Source organism: Takifugu rubripes, chromosome 1 (genome assembly GCF_901000725.2).
Source record: "Takifugu rubripes chromosome 1, fTakRub1.2, whole genome shotgun sequence".
Classification (NCBI taxonomy): domain Eukaryota; kingdom Metazoa; phylum Chordata; class Actinopteri; order Tetraodontiformes; family Tetraodontidae; genus Takifugu; species Takifugu rubripes.
Genome location: NC_042285.1, coordinates 9,619,897 through 9,640,743, shown reverse-complemented (window position 1 = coordinate 9,640,743; position 20,847 = coordinate 9,619,897). Strand labels below are relative to the sequence as shown.

The 20,847-nt window shown below is 46.4% G+C and overlaps 1 protein-coding gene across 1 annotated transcript; it reads right to left on the bottom strand.

The window, feature by feature from the left end:
• Window positions 1–2,358: 2,358 nt before the first annotated feature.
• arhgap22b (Rho GTPase activating protein 22b) lies at window positions 2,359–18,526 on the bottom strand. The gene is made up of 10 exons (XM_003961539.3): window positions 18,372–18,526; window positions 12,818–13,017; window positions 10,809–10,896; window positions 6,122–6,250; window positions 4,682–4,889; window positions 4,484–4,616; window positions 4,336–4,409; window positions 4,134–4,255; window positions 2,980–3,976; window positions 2,359–2,908 (listed from the first exon to the last, which is right to left on the bottom strand). Exons 1-10 carry the CDS (start codon window positions 18,412–18,414, stop codon window positions 2,686–2,688), a joined length of 2,217 nt encoding a protein of 738 aa, XP_003961588.3. The 5' UTR covers window positions 18,415–18,526; the 3' UTR covers window positions 2,359–2,685.
• Window positions 18,527–20,847: the final 2,321 nt, after the last annotated feature.

Below are 20,847 nucleotides of genomic sequence, written 5' to 3'. Positions count from 1 at the left end.
CAGAAGGGTGTCGCCTCGTTTTTCTGCTGTTGGCTGTGCGTCCAGTTGGGTCGCCTCAAAGTCGTCAACGTTTCGCTGTTTGAATTCCCTGAAATGTGGCTTTGATCTGGCGTGAGAACGCTCGCGTCGCCGCAACAAAGCGGCAGAATCCGTCGTCAGATTTCCCGACAGTAACAAACGCACAAAGGATTACGGTTGAGGATTAAAGGCTACTGACGTCTGACCTGTTGATATCAGGAAAAATGAGAACCTGATGATATTGAGATTTATTCTCCTTCTTGCATCCTTGTTTCCTTTATTCTCATACACATCCTTCATTACAATAGTGGTAATCCATAATAAATAAGCACCATCAATCATCAGCAGAGCAATAAGACACATTTAGCCTCGTCTAACAGGAATGAAAGGTGTCCCGACCCTCTATAACACTGTCTCCGTTTCAATACCAGCTTGTATTAGTACCAAGTCCTATGAATCCCCAAGTAAACCTGTGTTGAATGTGTTTCTATACAATATAAAATAAGATACAGACATTGTCTAAACAAAGCACATTTTCACTTGTAATCATACTGCTTGTACTCATTTGCCACTTGAACCACCTTTCGATGTTGTGATTGGCAACACGTTGCCAATATTTAGCAACTCGACCACAACAGGAGCTGTCTACTACGTGCCAATAAGCGGCCTACCCTTGATGCACGCCCCCCTCCCACTGATGATATTTCCCACCATCAGCAACACTTTACATTCACTGCAGGGCTACATTCTCAATATCACTCTTAAGAATCAGCGCCTCGAGGGGCACTCGATCATTGGTCATCAGGGTTTTCCTTGCTGTTTTTTGCTAACAAGAATGCCACCTCTCTGTGGAGGATGCGGGAATAGTTGCAATATCATACAGGACGCGCCAGTAACGCTCCATTTTTCCTATTGGAAGGCACAACCAGGAAACTCCATTGTTTCTTTGAGGGCAGTGTTCAGCTCTGTGAGCCAAAATCAACACGGCTTCCGGACGGGCCGTTCCGAACGTCACTGGGCCACCAGCTGAGGCGCTCCAGAAAAACCCACGCTGTCTGTACCCCAGCAACGTTTCCTGCATCCTTGGCAGCATGTGCTGGTTTCAAATGCTTGTTTTGAGCCGTCCCTTTTGTTCTACGGGTGCATTATTAAAGGGGTGTGGACATCATTGAGGTTTGGAGTGAAACACTGACTCTTTTAACGTTAACAGCACATGGAAATAACGGTGATGGTGAAAGAGGCACTGGACGGGCCTGAGAAGAAGATGGCTCGCGGGGAGATATTGCAAAGGTTGCTATTTCCTGACAATCTGTATTTGTGATGATATATGTTTGATATTTTTGTTGCGTATTGTAGTTGTTTGGGGGAAAATATCTGCTGAGCAACTACAGTAAAGGACGATAAAAGCCGGGTTATCTACTGTCTCTGCAACTTGAACCATCCTAAAGAAAAACAACCCACCGATTTTCACATTTACCGTTTGAAGCTATGCTAATCCACAACCAAGCTTTTTCTTTCTTGATCACATGAAAAGAATTAGAATGACCACCCACCAATATTTAGAAATGCATTATACAGGTTACAAAATAGGATTTTAACTAGCCCAACAGTTAAATTTGTTAATTACATTAGTCTGCTTTTATCCTGAGATTTAAATGAGAAATGTGAGACTACACTGACCTGCTGTTTAGCCCAGCTAACACATGGCGAGAACCTGGATTTGTACAGACACACTCTGTTGATATTAACCAGACACTTTCAAAATAGATAAAGATGCATTTTCTTCTTCTAAGACGATAAGTTCATCTTAGCACGTGGTCTAGATAACAATAGCCACACCAGCTATATTATTAGCAGAGCATCGTAACAGTGCCACGCTGCAGTTAGCCAAGTTAGCTAATAATTTAACCCCCCCCCCCACCCCCCCAAAAAAGTAGAACAGGAACTAACTGAAATTGTACACTATTCCTACCTTGATTCTTCAGTGTTTCTTTTCAAGCATGGAACATGAACAGCAACATTGAAAGGAATGCTAGTTGAACTAGCCTCTCACTGTGTGGCACCCCAACAGAGGAGTGCCCCATGGGGTAGTGGTGAAGCTATTTTGGTTCTGTTCCCAACATTTGTCTAATGCACATACCAATCTGAGCTGAGCTGTATTCCCAGGTGGAAAACGGCCTTAGCCTAGCATGATTCTTTAGAAAAACACTAAAGCCAGATAAAGTCAGAACTATTTGTTGATATGCATAGAGACTGAAACTGGAAAACTCTTTTGTAATCCTTGGCAAGTGTGAAGAACTTCCTAAATGTACCATTTTAATTCTTTTTTTTTTTTTTTTTGCATTTTAGGATTCCCCCCTCCCATTTTGTTCTTTTAAATCAGTGATTGGTGAAGTCAGTGCTTTCTAGTACTGAGACTGTCAGAGTCCACTGATCATGAACTATCTATACAACACAAGCCCTGGACGGACGGAGAGTAATCATAACAGCACCACCACGTCATTTCGAGCATGCGTAATCTGGAAACATCAACCCAGACCCCTCAGAATTTCCCGTTATCTTCAAATCCCCCCTTTGGTTCCTTTATTTTCTCGCTCCTCTTTTTGAAGGAATGTTAAGACGCACGTCTTCGCAATAAAACCAGTAGCAGTTCAGACCACGGTCGGGTCAAATGTCGCTAGTCCTCGCACCCAAAGCCAGGTCCCCCAGTGTGGAAAAGAACTCCTCCATCTCCTTCTCCAGAAGTCGGTTGCGGTTCTCTGCATCCTCCCGTGCCCGTTCAGAGTTTCGCAGTTTGATCTCCAGCATGCGCTGCTTCTTCCTTTCCTGCTCCATCTCCTGCTCCAAACGCTCCATCTGTGTGCGCAGAGCAGCACTGGACTCCTCCAGCCTGTAGAGGGCAGCACAGCACAGTCAGGATTAAAAATATCACACATCTACCGAGCCTTTGGAAGGACTTACTTTTGGATTCTGGCCTCGTAGGAAATCTTCTGTTTCCTCAAATCCTCCTTGAAATCTTCCACCAAACTACCGAGCGTGAGATTGGTCCCGTCTCCGTCCTCGGACGTGATGATGGACGGCACTCCGGTGGGCGGGGCCACATTTCCGTTCTCGCTGCAGGCCGCGCTGCTGCTGCACAGCTCCATGGCCTCGCAGCTGTCCTGCTCAGAGCTGGGATCTGTTGTTATGGCTCCATCCCGCGTCCCATCACTTTCTGCCTGGCTGTCCCTTTTCTCCCCTCCGTCACCCCCAAGCCCACTGCTGTCCCTTGCCGACGGCTCGCTTCCCAAGTCAGGGACAGAGATTTCGCAGGAGGAGGTGGACCAGGGGGTGCTCGCCACGCTCAGAACACTCCCCATACTCGAGGAAGAGGTGACGTTGTCGTAAGTGGAGAGTCTCTGCGAGGAGCCGGTGGAGTCCCGGTCTCGAGTGGACCGCTCGCCCGATGAAGTGCGCCGGTGTCCCCTTAGGGACGACAAGCCGTTCATGAGCCAATTACCTCCACCTCCAGAGGACACACTGGTGACATCAGCCGCAGAGCTGCCGCTGCTGCTTTGTTTGGTCTGAGCCTGGGACCGAGGAGCAGAGGAACTCTTGAACGAGTATTTCCAGGAGGGCACAGTCTTGCCTTGTTTACTCGGGCTGACCAGCGTCTCTCCCTTCCCAGCCGAAGATCCCAATTTTGGTCCAGAGCTCACGTTTGGGGTCTGGGTGGGAGTGACGGCCGCACAGAGTTTGGCATCCAGAGACGAGGCGCTGCTGTGAAGCTCCTGCTCGGGGTTGGAGACCGGACAGTTCTGGAGGTCTTCTTCAGAGATCCATGCGCCCAGACTGCGATGCTGAGGCTGATGCCCCTGGACGGGGAGCTCTGTTTGGGGTCCCTCGTGCTCCCTCCCTGAGTACAAGCGGATGTGCTCCCTAATAAGGATGGTCATCAGGTGCTGGACCAGAGACGTGCCTTTGGATCAGTCAAGGGGGACACGATTACATTCAGGGCTTTTACCCTCCAGCGTGATCATTAGATCATAGATTTCATAATTGCTCTGTAAATGTTGTTACTTTTGCTTATTCCTAAATTTTGCACAATGACCAAAGCTACCATTGACTCTGCGAACCTTCCATGATGGTGACCGGGTCCTCCATCTTGGGTCGAAGGATATTTGGTCCAAACACAGTGGCGAGGTTCTGGACACTCATCTTGTTTTCATTGCAGTGAGACTGGACCTCATCTAGGAACCTAGAGAAAGTCATCAACGCTAGAAATCAAAGCTTCGCAACCTTTAAGATCCGATGACGCAAAACCAGCAAAGGACTTACTTGCATATGTACTTGAGGAGATTGAAGTTAGGTAGAGGTAGAGTGTTAACTTGCCTTCCTAGCTCCTGGGTCCCCTGATAAAGACAGATGTTGCAGTAGTTAGACCCATAAATGCACCTGAACACTCTCCTGGCTATGCCTCGTATACCTCCTCTTCATCTTTGGCCAAAAGCTGTGCACATGTGAGGAAGTCTTCATATTTAGAGAAGGGGATGACTGGTTCAGGCAACTCCCGGAGGTAAAGTTTCAGCAAGGACGCCACAGTGTGGACGTCTGTATTACTGCAAAGGAGAAAAATTAGGACTGGCTGGATTATGACGGCGGTCGTGTGCGCTCCTGTGGCTACCTGTCAAACAGAGGCTTGTCGCCGCAATCGAAAGACTCCTGCAGCTCCTTGACCAAGTTGGCCTGTCCTGGCATCCGGAAGAGACCCTCTTCGTCCAAACCCCTCTCCCTGATGAAGTCCACACACTGCTCCACTAGCAGGGGGGCCAACCGGGGGCCGAACTTCTTCTCAAACTGGACGGTATCCTCCAAACGCTGACCAAAAATCCCTGCGAACGGATGGAGCAAGCATTATTTGAAGAATTCATCCACCTATGAAGATCTGTTTTAAAGAGAAAAGCCAGACTCTCAGTAGATCCAGTGTCTTTTAAGCCCCTTCTGACTGATACCTGCTGACTGGCTGCAGCAGTTGCAGCTGGAGGAGAGCTCGTGGTAATCATAGTAGTTCACCGAGCAGGAACTGCACAGACTCTCATACATCCCAAACCCACATTTCACCAAGTCCATCCATTCCGATTCTGGCATTTGACGCCACCACGGGATCAGTCCTGCTCTTGCGGCACCGATGAACCACAGCGACCGTTGAAGGAGCTCCGACAACCAGCAGCCGATGGAGGTCAGCGTGCTGCGACCGCGCCGGGCCGTTAACGACAGGGTCTGTGAGTTGGCGACAGATCTATTCTGGACTGAGAAGTGCCAGACGGACACCCCCAGACCACTGAACCCGAGAGGGAGGCAGGATGTGCCAGTGTGAGGTAATGCCTTACATCATCCTGGTCTGGCAGAATTCTGCTGAATTTGCTGCTGTTCTCCTCTGAATAACTGCTTGAACACGGGTGTAACAGATTTAGAACCCTCCCCACGGATTTGCAAAGTGTTTTAATGAATTATGTTTTGCCATGCTTCACAATCTCCTTTCTTTTTTTACTTGGTCAGATAAAAACTACACAAAGGGCATAAACTATACACTTTTCCTGGAATTCCAGGAGGAAGTTTGTGCTTTTCAAGGCTATTTCTAAACCCAGAGCAGTCATGTCCAACACTTTATCAAGTTTGTGCTATTCTACATTTATCTGCTATTAATAAACGCCTCTTTTGAAAGCTGACACCCGGATTCAGCTGCTCCAGTTCACACCCACAGCCCCAGTTATGTTTCTGACCTCCTGTCAAGTGCACCAGTTAGAGACACAGACCAGAGCTGCTAGGGTGAGAATGAACCACAATGCTGACTGACTGTGAACACAAAACAAGCGTCTTCATTTTGCACATCAATCGTTTCCGCTTGCTTGGATGAACCAGGTCATTGTTCCTCCACCTTTGTCAGATGAGCGTCTGTTCTTACTCCCAGTTTGTTAAACTGGTGCGTCGACGGATTGATGCTGGTGGGTTAAGAACATTTTGATGCTTGATTATTCTTTTTTTGCCAGCCCAACCGTACCTCTCCCATTTCTGTGTTGAGCCACGCGCAGCAGGTGTGAAAGCAACTCGTGTTTCAGCTCACCTCCTCCAAACGGCGCCCAGATGACCCGCCTTATGGCCTTGACCCAGTCGTCCATGTCTGTCTGGGAGTTGGCCATGAGCAGGAAGGACTCATGGCTGATTGGTGCGCGCTCTTTTTCTCCAGTTCCTCCTTTACAGACAGATGATAGCCAGAGAAACAGCTCATTACACGAGAATTTACACATTTTTAGAATTTTTGGGACAACTTCAGATAGGGAAGCTCATTACGTAATATTGTACTGAATATTGGGTTAAAATAGGTCTTGCAAACCTCATTTGTGGGTTAAGTCATAAAATTCACAGCGTTCATAAAAAAACAACAACATTAAAACAGAACGTTAAACCGCAAAATGTCATAGATTCTAAGCGACAATGTTAATATTTGCCACCAGGTGGCAGAATTGCCATATTATGAATGTAGAAGAAAAGATTTCCCTCTAAACCTCTTGCAATTAGATTATTTCAAACAGATATTAGACCAGTTCATTACTTTATTCCTAAATGTATCAAATGCATTAAACCCATTAGCATGAAAAGAATGAAATAAGAACATTGCTGTTTCTTTCTTATATATCTGAACTATCAGAAACAATACAATCTACAGTCCACACATGAATGTATATATATTTTCATCTGTTGGTTAATATGCAGCTTTCACTGTCGTGCATGCACAAATGAGGAAAAATGCTCTAGTCCTTATTAGCATGAACCATCAGTGTCATTGTTGTCACAGGCATTTAGCTGGGAGGAAGGAATCCAAATATAAACAGCGGTGTCGTAAAGTGAAGCGGCCGTTGTCGCCCAGCTTTGCAAATTCACACAGTCGTGATAAACAGCCCACCCTGGCCTACCTCACATGTAAAGATGTGCCCAAGCTGATTTTAATATGCCCACAGACAGCCAAACTCTCCAGGATGATTTATCAACACTTTTCTGTGTCAGGGGTGATTGCACATGTGAGCCTCCACAAAAACCCCCAAACCTCTGGGTGACATTTAAGAAGTGAAGTCGTAATTCTTCATGGTTTTAACTTAAATGCCAGAATGGCTACAAAAAAGAAAAGCAAAAGAAACTTTACAGCACCAAATCCTTTCTGATGTCATGGTGACAGCGTATTAAAGAGACACAGCTTGAGATTTGCTTCATGCACCTTTAAACTTGCACCGGTTCAGCTGGGAAACGAGGTTTCTTTGAACTGATCTCATTTTAGGGGTAAAAACTCACATTTATGGCAAAAGATTGCATTATTCCTCTTTTTTTTTAAAGGAAAAAAAGCACAACGTCAAAGGAAAAGAAAATAATTTAAATAATAATGATAATAATAATGTTTCATGATTGTTCACACCTGTTGCAACAAATCCATATTTTAAAAAACGCTGCAAAAAACCCCAAACCATGGCGATGTTGAGATTGACCCATGGACGTTGCAAGTTGCAGCAATTTCCCCACAATGTTGCCATAACAACCAAGTTGTGCCGTGAGAGGCTGATCAGAGCACAGCTATGAATTACTAGCTACGCTCTTTAAACTTCCAATTTATTTAAAATGTATTTAAAAGGTGATATTAGAAGTGGTCACCCTAATACACGCCAGTGCTCCTACAGATGCTTCCTGCTCCGACCTTGTATTCCCTCCATCATGCCCCTGCCCCAGGAAAATCAGAAACCAGCAAAACCAAACCTAAGTAATCTCCCAGCTTCCACCAGTCACTCTGCTGTTATCAAATAAAGCTCCATCATCCGTCTCCCGTTACCTTGGAGATGTTGCTTCTTCAGGCTGTCGGGCTTGCAGCAAACGGGCCCCATGTCTGCCTGGGCTGGGACTGGCCTACAGCGGCAGCATGAAACGGCTTCTCCGTCCCGACCGTGTCCCCTTGGAAGCGGATCAGTGCGCAGGTAGAACCGAAAGACGCAACCTGCCAGTGAGGCATGCTCGGTGCCAGCCCGAACAAAACCCCATCAGACCGGTCCCACCACTCGCCCTTCGCTCATTTATTCAGCGCACTCACTCCCCTCCTTTCATCCCGGCCTGTCTCATTCAGCAGTGTGGGCAGCAGGTCTGTTCCCTCAGCACCCCGGGGAGAAGCAAATCCCCGAGGAGGAGTGTAACAAGGCCCCGTCTCTCCTTCTGTGTGTGCAGTAGAAAGGAGATGGGCTGTCTTTACCAAACACACTTGTGTACACATTAAAGGAAGGCAGACAGCACTAATCAATCTCTGGGAGATACAGATTCTTTCTCAGAGAGCTGCCCTGCCACTGGGAGGATTCTGCCAAAACTGAGCAAGCGTTGGTGTTTTTTACGAGAGGAAGAGGAGAATATGAAGAATCTTGCTTCCACTGTGGCTGCAAGTGCTCAAAAGATGCCATGCTAAGGTTCTCAGTTGCCTTCTGTGTCCAGGGATGAACCTTAGAATAGTGGAGGACCTTCCCTCATTCAAACTGTGAAACAAAGATGACTATCCTGAGGTGTTTGGTTTGGTGTAACCACAGCCGAAATCTGGATAACATTCCCTGAATGGGCTCTATTTTGCGTACGGTGTGTGCAAGGCCCCATTAATCCCTATTTATGGTGTAAAGTCTGTACCTAAGGGTCCTCACAGCAGCCCCACAGTCAATGGTTCCCTGCATATTTGGCGTGAAGCCGTCTCTCTTTCTTGACCACAAATTTTCCAAAATTGCCATTGAACCGTGAGTAAAAAGTAAAAGCAGTGATGGATCCGTGATTTTGTGCTGAAATCCCGAACATCAGTCGGTACGCCATCCACTGAAGAAGACGGAAACATCGAGAGTAAATCTGACCGATGCGTGTAAAAAAGGAAAGAAAATCACCCCTTTTTCACCCACCAAACGTGTTTTCACTGAAAAAAACAATAATATCCAGATTCGGAGAATTGACATAATGCTCAAAAGATACTTTTCATTGCGCCACCACAGAGGGCCGCAGCCCCGAGGCAGCTGTTGAACACAAAGAATATTTTGAAAGGCTAATTATTTGCCCATTTCCGTCACGCCGGCGGGCTTTAACGGGGCTCCATTCAGGCCCGGCCACATGACTGCTGAATCGGCTTTGTTTGGGAGCACTGCTCGCTCTGTCTGGAGTGCATAAGATAAGAAAAAATAAAGCACGGTGGGTGTTCAGTTTTTAATTGCTGACATGCTAGACTGCTGCTGGTCTTTCATGTGCAAGCCAAGAGGAAATCACCAAGAGCAGCACAGTGAGCTGTCATGTTTCCGGGTCCACTCAGCAATAGTCAGGAACGGGAGCAGTTCGGATCACTGTCTGCTTCTTCAGATACTAATGCATAGAAATTCCTCCCTCCCTCCTTCAGAGCTATTTAGGATGCTTTCTGTCTTTATTCAGCTGAATGTAAAAGAGTTTTATGCTAACTCAACATGTGCTGGGGGCTCACAGGTTTGTCTCTTCTGCTTGAAACTGCACCATATCAGGTGGCTTTACACACACACACACACACACACACACACACACACACACACACACACACACACACACACACACACACACACACACACACACACACACACACACAAACAAAGCCCAGCAGCCAATGTTAAAGGAGAGCTGCGAGTGAGCAGAGGTCAGAGGCTTTTACACCCCCATTTGGTTCCCTTTACGTCCCAATGCATTTTAAAAGGCGACCAAACCAGCAGGACACCATCATGCAGCCACTACTTGCAACTGAACCGAGAAAAGAGGACCAGAGTGTTTAAAAAAAAAAAACATAAGATCTGCTCAATGTACAGATAGACACAGTTTTTGTTTTCATTTTGAGGAAATCCAAACTTTTTGCTGATGTGAACTTTGTTGGAGGTGTTGGTCCAACACAACCCAAACCTTTTACATGCTGCACTGGGTCGGGGGGTCAGGGTTATGTTTCAGTAGTTATCTGCAGGAAAAAGCACAGACTCTCTCTCTGCCCCGCCGGCTGCTGGCCTGAAGCCCCCTCTGTAGGAACTGGCCTGGTTTCTCACCCCTCTGTGATGTTGACCGGCCATAAACAAAACACACAGACACTCACAAGTGTGTGAGCCCTTCTAAACACAAGGAGAGACCCCAGAGCAAATACTCCCAGGATGACAGCGGGAGCGATATATGGAGGGATGGCTGCTACCAATACTGAGCTTAGCAGCTGCACGGCAGCTTTCACTTTTCCACCGAGGTGGGTGAATAGTTTTTATATGGTTAAAGATTCAGCAGGTTCTCACAACCTCGACTAAGTGAGGTACTTAATGAATGCAGAATTGAAAAAGCTGGTCAGCCACAGGCGGACTCTGTGTGGTTTCGAACATGCGAAACATTAAGCATGACTCAGCCGAAGGTGGTTTAGATGATGGGCTGACCATTTTCTTTCTGTTTGTTTTATTTATGGAGCCATTAATGTGCCGGACATGTCAACAACAGTGAGGTTATAAAATATGAGTTCGACCCTACAGGAACCCAGAGGGATTAATCACTGTCCAGCAGCGCCCTCTATGGTCTATGTAAAGAATAGCCGCACTAGAATTATGTTCTTTTTTAGGCAAGTACCATTTGAATTATATTCTCAAGCTAAATAAATATTAATATTTAGGCAAACACCACAGTCACAGCAATGCAGACATGTATGCTAATATTGGCTTATGAAAAGTCTGCAGGTAAAACAAGGGAGGGAGTTTTAGAGGGAACCTCACCTGGTACAATCTCAAAAAGGTGTCTCCCTGGTTCATCTGGATTGGCTACGAGTTCGTTGACTTGGCAACCCTGCAAAGGTATACATCCCTGAAACAGACACACAGATGTAGTTAGTATCTTCATGTCTTGCTTCAAGCCTGATCTTCTTTTGATTTTAATAATTTTTAATGATTTTCTTTTATCCAAATTCAGTTCCATGACTTTCTACAGATGGGTGTATTCTTTTATCTAGCTACTGTTTGCCACCACTTATTCCACAGGAGGTGCTGGAATGTATCCCAAAGGATAGTCCTTGAACTGTGGAAGACAAAACTGATGAAAAAAAAAACATGGACGCTCCACACAGGAAGGGCCCACTCTGGGATTTGAACCCAGAACCATCCTCAGCATTGCACCTCCACACCATCCCTTGGTTTGGTTCATAGTTCTATGAGTAGAAGTTATTTATTTCACGTCAAGCAATGAGAGCAATAATCCATCTTTTTGCCCCCCCCCGGCCCCTCCCTCTCCCCTTCATTCTTCAGCCCCACTCTAAAATTTTAAGCAGCTCCTCTTGAGACCGAACGCAGATTATCAGAATACATTATCCAGATCAATACGCACTTAGTCCAAAGAACTGAGGCCAAGCAAGCTGTGAAGAGATGCCAGCATCTGCGGGCCGGCCCACGTTAATCTGCAGACTGGCATCCCCCATCAGCTGCGAGAGGAAGTCTGCTGGAGAGCTTCAACCAGAGGGCCAGGCTGTCGCCAACATTAGTCACCATGGTAACAAATGGAAGAGGTGGGAGCCGTGGATGGATGGATGGAGCACAGGGGAAGGGCAAGAACCCAGAGATGGGGGAGTCCCAAGGGTGCTATGTGCACGGAATAACATGAGTAGCTAGTGGCTGGTTCAAGGGAGGGTGAATAGAAGCAACACGTCATCGGAGAGAGCAAATGGGAGGCGGAATGAGAAAACATGATTCTGAGCATTCTTTGGGATACAGGGGAGGCTCCAGAAAATAGGGATGGTGGGATTCTTTTGGTGTTTTTCCTTAACAACAGAAACACTGACCATGTTGTGATGCTGTTCTCCAATCCGGCCTCCTTTCCTGTATGTTTACTGTCTTTACTGTGTGTCCAACTCTGCTGTTTTACTGGGCCCATCCAAAGGAAGACAGAAATTCCATGAGAATTCAGAATGGGGAGGACGGGGGAACTATCCTTACATTTTCAGTGCTTGTATAATGTGTAGATAAGGCATTTTTCCATTTGTCAGCACATGAAGAGATGAAAAACTAGACCCGAGTTAAAGCTGGTGCAACAATGGTACCTTATTTTCAACCAATTATCACATCCTTTCATCTGTAGGGGGTGGGGGGGGGTGGCCTTGCAGTAATTCACCTAGAAAAAACTCCTCCCAGTAACCCCCCCCCCCCCCCCCCCCCCCCAACACCACCACCACTCACAGCCTCAAATTTCCTATTGATTAGAAGATGAGCAATAGACCAAAATGGGGCTAAATTGACACCTTGTCACACATCTTTGTCTTTGTCTTTGTGTGTGTGTGTGTGTGTGCGTGCGTGTGTGTCTGGCTTGAATTTGATGCCACAAATCAATGTTTGCTGGAAGGATATTGGCAACACTCTGATTAAAGTGAATCAATGTGTTCAGTCAGCTGTTCCTCCCAGAGCGGAGACAGAGGAGAGGGAAGACGTCATCCTGTGCTTCGCCTGTGTCTGCTACTGTACGTGTGTGTGTGTGTGCATCACTCACACACACACACACACACGGACAATGAAGGCAGACGGCTGCTTTTTTTTTTTTTTTAAATGAAAAGCTGTCATGCAGAGCGAAGAAGGAAGGAATCAATAAATGGCTCCAGATTTCAGTGAAGAACATGAAGAGATGATTATTGCACTCTGAAGACTGTGTGTGTGTGTGTGTGTGTGTGTGTGTAATCCCAGGCCAGATTTCATCAAATGTGAGGGTAAGACAACATATCTGAGGGCGTTCAGAGCATCCTCACCTGTGGTTTGGTTTCTTCCTCATCTTTGTAAAAGAACAGCTGGTCTGAGCGCAGCACAAACCAGCGCAGCTGCCAGTTCTTCATGATGCTGCGTTGCTTCTTCAGCCAGCCAGCCTTCAGCGCCCCCTCCTGGAGGCTGGGTGACACTGGGCGGCATGACCCCCGCGACACCTCACCCATCACCATGCTCTTGGATCTGGCTGCAAACACCCAGAAAACACACAAAGCTTTATTTTCTTCTCCTTTTTTCTATTTTTCTATACCACACTTACAGAAGCAGCACATGAGGGGCTGGTGGATTAAATGGGATTAGAATAAATTGCTGGGGCTGTTTTATTGTTTGAATATCTTTAGCTCGATTTGCTCACTAATAGAAGTGTGTTTTATCCCTCATTGTGTATGCTGCACACACACACACACACACACACACACACACACACACCCACACACACACACACACACACACACACACTCTCTGTTGGACATTGCCGTCATGAACACACACGACCTTCTGCTCTGAATATGAAGAGATGAAGGGGAGTGGGACTACAGCGAGGCAGCAGCCACTGATAACACAGAAAGCAGATAAAACAGACCTCATAAAGGGTGCACACACACACACACACACACCCACACACACACACACACACACACACACACACACACAGCCTCAGGCCACAGGGATCTCCGGCTCTCTATGCGGCCCTTGGAAGCGATGTGAGCAGCAGTAACCCGATGGCAGAGGCTTTTGAGTTAATAAGACCACATGGGACTGGCTGGCTGACTGCCTGAATCACATGTGTGTAACTGGAGCTCAGTCAAGGACAGGTTTCCAAAAAAAGCGGTTTGAAGCCTTCCAGCTGTGTCTCTGGGTGACGCCAGGTCTGTTACCCTTCAGCAGGTCCCGCTGTCCTCGCGTGTCACCTGTATGATTTCCCAGCCTCATGTCCAGGTTTTAACCTGTGAGGTGAGCATGGAGACTGGATGTGAGAGACACCATTGTGTCTTCACTCTTAAGACATTTTTCATTATTTTCCTGGGCATTCACCACACGCGACACGCTGGTTTATGTCCCAGTTAAAAGAAATGATGCAGAGCCTGTGGGGCTAGTTCAGGCAGACAACTTGCTGCGTGCGATTCCTGATTAGGACTGGTGTTTAATCCCCCTTTTACCTGGCGACTCCTGATCGCTCCATGCTGCTACTGCGCTTGGTGCATGCTGCTCATGCTGCTCTGCCTTCTGCCGCCTTCGCTATTATTTCTGCTCTGCGCTAGTCTGCTGCTCCGTGCTTCAGAGCTCAATCCCACCACCTCCCCAGCAACCTCCTGGGGGCCTGATATTCATTCCCTGTAATTTCTAGGCAGACCATTACCTGGGAAGGAGCCTCAAGCCAAACCCGCTTCTATGTTACTAAATCGAAGCTGTGCTAAATTTGCATATAATTGCACTCAAAAAAATATTTGGTTTTAATCTAGATTTGTCTGACTGGGTTGTGTCTTTCATGAATTCATCTGATTTTGACAGAACTCATTTGGATTTTTGTCTTTAACGTCCCGACTGCACGTGTGAAGCCTTTTAATTACTTTGTCATGTTCAGCTGATTATTATAGGTTATCATGTTACCAAGGAAATCTTGCTTTACCGTCCGTTCTGCTCCCCTGGATCCCTGCTGGGGGCTACATGCTCTTCAGGCAAATGGGGCAATGCTATTTGATGATCATGTATAATTTATAGGAATCAATTGTGCAGACGTCCGCTCTGCTGGAGACACCCAAAGAACATAAGGAGATGGATGAATGAGGAGGGGGCTGAAAAATCAATGTTTATTCTTTTATATTGAGTCACTTGTCCATGAGGCTTATAGAACAGGCCATTTTTCTTCTGTGTCAGAACATTCTGGAGAGGCCGTAAAAGCATCAGTTTGGTTGCGTATCAAGCTCAGTATTCCATTCTTTGTTGGTGTGAAACACAAATCGAGCATCTAAGTCTTGACACGCACCGTGCCGGTTCTCCTTCACCCCTCCGTCTTTCCTCACAGCGTAAGGTCCGGTTCTTTCCATCCTACTCGGTGTCGGTGTGAACGAACGGCACCGTTTAACGCATCAGCTGTCTGGATCACTGACAGAGTGGAACACAGACTGACCGATGATTCATGCCTGAGTCACAGCGTGTGGCTGTGTGTGTGTACCGGCCAAGTTCCACTGCGCCAGTTTGGACCTTCTGCTCAGGGTGATTCAGAACTTCCTTGTCTATGGGTGGAGCCCCTCTGTGGGCTCTATCAGCTCCAGCGCTGAACACAGTCAGAACTTTTCTCCTCACAGTCGCAACAGTTCACCGAAACAGAACATGTAACTGCAGCTCATGCAGAAAGAAGTTATTATGATAATCCTGCTCATCATCATGGCTGACGAGCAGCACGCACGTGTTGTTTATCATGATGTGCCCCCCCAACATCCCCGTTATAATTACTGTATGCAAATTGGTTTTGTGTCACGGATGAATTGCTGTGGGTCTGGCATTAAATAGCCGGGAAAAACAAATGGATTTTCTCCTCATTAATTAGCTCCTACATGACGCACGAGCAGATTTTGATTATTTTTATTTGCCGGGGAACAGAGGCGTAGCTACAATAATAGTAGCTACCCTGGGAGCCCCCTGGATCAGGAAGCAGGGCCTCTAAAAATAACAAATGTGCAGTTTGACTCAGATGTAATCGTATTGAGAGTCATCTTTGTCACCACAGTGGGTTCTGGACTCTATTTGCACCCAAATAAATCCATCTCAACTTGTTTATGAGCATATTTACGTTATCATCTCCAAGTCATCATTGGTATTCTGCCAGTGTAAATTGGTGTTTTCACATGTTCCTTATTTTATTATTTGAGGTCCCAGAAATGTGAAAGTCATATGAGATATGACCACTGTGGCATATTGTACTATAAAAGTTCAAGCGTAACCTGATAACAATCATTGCTGTTTTGCTGCTTTGCTGTTCAGGAAATACTCCTGGTCACACTTTCAGTCTGACTTGTTTTCACACCTCCTGCCATCAGAGATCCAGTGATGAGGTGGATTCGCTCTCTGACATGGTGAAATTAACAAGTGTGACATCCCCCCAACAGTAATGCTAACTGTGCTAATGGAGTGAATTGCTCCAATTTTAACCTGTAACCTGCTGCAGGTTTATACAGTAGCTTGTAGGCTCAGTCGTTGTTTGTTATTCCTCCAGAACAGTAATTTAAACTTAAATTTAAAATGAAAATGAGGGATATGGTCGGGTGTGTGGTTTGGGTTTAATGTATTAGAAATGATTAACTGGCTAATTTACTAGCTAAAGCCTGATGGTCACGCTGTTAAATGTAGGTATCATAAGTTTGGAGGGAGGATGATGATCCATGCAGGCTGTGCATGATATCATTGGCTGCATGTTTGAGTCATAATGTATATTAACCATCAGCAGGAAGTGGAAAGATGACCCTTCCATTAGCAGGAGAGATGCCAAATCCCCCCTGCCACCACACACACACACACGCGCACGCGCACACACACACACACACACACACACACACACACACACACACACACACACACACACACACACACACACACACACACGCACACGCACTTAAATTCAGTTTCATTAATTTGGTCCCTCAGTGCTGATTTATGGTGGGTAACAAATGACAGTTACAGGTGCACCAGTGCACAACTTCCAGTTATTACAGTTGATTAATGTCTTATCCATTTCACACACACTTGTGTGTATGCATGACACGAAATGGGGTGTGTTCAATAACATATAGGCTGATCGTTAAAGCTGCAGTGGAGCAGAACCGATCTACAGCGGCTGTGCAGAATATCCGTTCATTCCCAATACTCATTTCTGAGCGTAGCAGTGTGTGAGCTTATCTCTCCAGGCTCCTTTACTGACTGTTTTGGGCTCGTTAACGCAGAATGTCACAGGGTGCTTCTGCATATGGATTTTGATTATAACGCCATGAAGACATGGGGGGAAAAGGCAGATATGTGGGCAATTAAATGTGTTTCTGCTGGTTTGTGGTGACTGGCAGAACTACAGTACATATAAATAAAACCCCATTAGATGGTTAGAAAGGACTGTTGCACAGCAGGCACAGTGGTTGCTAAGCTTTGTCAAAAAACTAGCATTGTTACTACACAGTCCTGCTTATCTCCTGAGTTCTAGCCTCAAATAAGTCATGAATCTCACTGATCAATAAAACAGTCGATAACGTGAATAAGGTCCATTTCTAGTTTGTCATCTTCCGGCTTCTCATTCAGAATCTGAACCTATCATCTAAAAGCTAGCCCGCTAGCGCTGTGTCCTTTTTTTGACCCGCTTTAACCTCCGCTGACTTGTGGTGCTTCGCCACATCTGTCACATACCCGTTTATTCATGGCTTTTTCACGCAACAAATGGGTTGTGAAGTGGGCGTGAATGTGCCGAGGGAAGAGATGGCTTCAAGCTAGAAACTTGAATCCTCTCCAAGCCAACACAAATGCAGCAAAGATCTGCTTAAAATCAGGCTTTATTTCTCAGTTGAAGCTCAAACCATAAGTGTTTAGCATTTACTTACAGCGGCATCATCGCAGTCACCTAATCTGAATGTATGCATTGTTGCTATGGCAACCTTAACCTGGAACGGTTGTACTGATCCTTCATGGACTTTTTCATATTTTTTTTCATCTTTGAGCCATTTTAGAAGTCAGTTGGTGATTGAAACACTTCAGAGCACCATCTGGTGGTATGTTGCAACACCCCCCCCCCCCCCTCCAACTTTTGATTTAACCACATTACAATCACGTGCAAGCGTGTAAAACGTTACTCACACACCTGTTCTCATATCCGTTCACGTTGGCGTGATGCTGTAATCAGAATGATCGATGGAATAGTGTTTCTACAATAGAGTGAATCCTGTGGGGAATGCAGCCTAACGTACGGCCAGAGACTTAATCCGCTCTTCTGCCGGTGTCGGGCTGCTCCTGTGCGTGATTCAGACATTTCATTCTTGGGAACTATTCATTCTACCTCAGTCAGACCCAGCTGTATAATTACAGTCCTGCAGGTTAGTGCCAAGGAAAGAGGGAAGGAGGGACACACACATACATGCACATATGTGCAAACACACAGGCACATTAATATATCCACACACCCACACACACACACACACACACACACACACACACACACACACACACACACACACACACACACACAGAAGCAGCAGCAGCTGACAGCAGCCTGATAGCGCTGAGCGCTGCAGTGATGAAACCAGAGATGCTGCTCGATTCCCCCAATAGAATTCACAGCGGCGGCGGCTGCTGCCAGCTGTAGTAGGACGCTAATGTACACATGCAGCCTGGGCACCCTGGCCCCTTTATTCACAAAAACTCTGAAACACAGAGTAAAGTAAAGTGTTCTTTTCTGTGTGTAAAATCCCAATCTTAACACTCAGAGAAACGGACTCTCGGATCGGAGGGACCCTGATGGACCACAGCAGGTAGATGAGGAGGACTAACAAACGGTGGGCTTACCTCTCCGGGTCTGTCTGATCTTTGGGCTCAGCATGGCTGTCATCGCTCGGCCACACGCTCACCTCTCGGCATGTTCGTGCGCATCCAGCCGCCCCACCCCTGTCTCTCCCTCTGCCTCCCTTTTCTCCTCTTCCTCCTCTTTTTCTCGCTCTGACCTTCTGCAGTGCAGCCGGGTAGCTAGGGGGTTGGGTGAGCAGGGGATGGGAGGAGAATAGGAAGAGCGGGGGGAGGAGGTGGAGGAGGAGGAACTACCCCCTTTTTTTCTGTGTGCACCCACACACACACACACACACACACACACACACACACACACACACACACACACACACAGCCACAGTGGCCCTTTACATCATTTATAGAGGTGTGTCTGCCTGAGGTAGAGCATAAATGTCCCATGATGCAAGACTCTTAATTACGATGTGTTTTTTTGTTTTCTGTGAAAACAGGAAACTGAGATCATATTTTGATTACAGTATTTAAAATCATCAAGAGCCGAGATGTGTTTTTGTATATATGTTCACCAGAAATGTACAAACTGAACCCTAAACTGGAGACCGCGGCCCAGATTAAAGACATTCAAGTCAGAGGTCCTGCTTTGTGCTTGACCGCCAACAGACGTCTGATGTGTCATTATGTTGTATAGGGAGCGTGAAAAAGGGAGGAGGGGGGGGGTGGTCTTCATCTGACAGGTGTCTCCTCCATCCACATCTAATTTAAGCCACAGAGCCCCTCCTTAATAACTCTTTTGCCACGCTGCTTTCTGGATGGACCGCCGCTGACCTCCACCCACCTCTCGCCATACCTCCACCTCACTCTTTTTGTTAAATCTGCCACATTACGCTGCTTTTCTTTGCCGCTCGAGTCCGACAGCGACTCTTGTCCCCTGTGGGAAGTTCCCCACTCGTGTCAGGGGGTCGTAATTACATGCTACAGGCATTCCAGCGGTGCAAACACAGACAATCTGGAGGAGGGAAAACAATACGCCAACCTTGCTAACAGACAATTCCATGTTGCCTCCAGACACGCCGAGCGTAGGAATGTGGTTGGCCCTGAATTTAAAGCCCGGGGGCTTGTTGGCCGTGTCCACGACGATCCACGTGTCAAATCTGCAAATCACAGCCCGGGATTGACTGTTAACCCTTTAGCTGGTGCCACCGGTTAATCTCATCTGTTTTATACTGTGGTCCTGCTTCTGACAACAAATTGCATCACCAATACAAGATGGTAGAGCCTAAACTCGTTATGTTTCCGCCTCTTTTGTTGTCTCGTCTTTATTTATGGTGCTGATTATTACCGAACTCTGCCGTTGTGCTGGCTGTAACAAGAGTTTGGAGCGGCTGTCAGAAACTTCTGCGAAGTCTTATTCGGGTTAATTGCAGCCTAAGCGGATTTCCAGGGCTGATTCTTTGTAGCTGTTAGCAGCTGTGCCACAGGAGTCGGGCCTCCCTCCTCCTCCTCTTCCTCCTCCTCCTCCTCCTCCTCCTCTGTGTATCAGAGGATAATAGCCTTCAGCCTGGCAATGCAATTGAATCAGGGCTGGCCTCATGTCAACCACAGCTGCTCTTATTACAGAGTAAAGATGTAGGGAGACACAGGGGCTGTCTTCTTCTGAGGAACAAACGGTCAAAATTAAGCATCAAATGAAAAAAAAAGCTTACTTCATACATACACAAAACACACACAGACACACACACTGACAAACAAAATCAGGCCAGCAGTAAAAAGATCCCCGCCTTTGCTTTGTGACCTGGGCAGCATGGAAGCGAGGTCGCCTCAGGAGGGTGTGGCCCTCCCAGACGGGATCCTTTATCGCAGACAGTGATGTTTGGTGAAAAGATAATAAAATAAAAACAACGCAAAACATAAAAAGACACGGAGGATCAAATGTTTGCGAGGAAACAACAGCACCACTAAAAGGTAGCGTTGCTGTATTTGGCCATAAGTCCGGCGCCGAGACAGGACCCCTCAGACCCTAATCTCTATTACTAAAACACAATGTAAAGCAGCCAGAGCTAAATAATACCTAAAGATTAAAGATATACAGAAAGTTTTTTCAAAATCTGCCTGTTTGGTCAGAGGAATATGAAACAGTGGAGATAATGCAGTGGAAACGATGACCAGTAAGGACTCGTGGGGCAGAGTATCAAATGTCTAATAAGTGTGTTATTGCATTTTCTCCCATTTGTGTCGGTACCATTTAACAAAACATTTGTCTGAAATATTGACTGATCATTAGACAAGTTATTGACCCACAAGGGTCCCATAAAACATGCTACCATGCTAGCTGAGCTTCAGGACGGCTACATTTCTTAAAGAATTCAGTTTTTCTGTTTTTCACATTGGGATCCAACAGACACTTTAAATTTGACATGTTGTGGCTCACATGAGATCAAAAGTGCAAAATCCACATCATGAAGGAGCTAAGCGCTATCAACCTCCAGACGGGCGTAAAAACAAAGCGATCGATGTTCCTCTT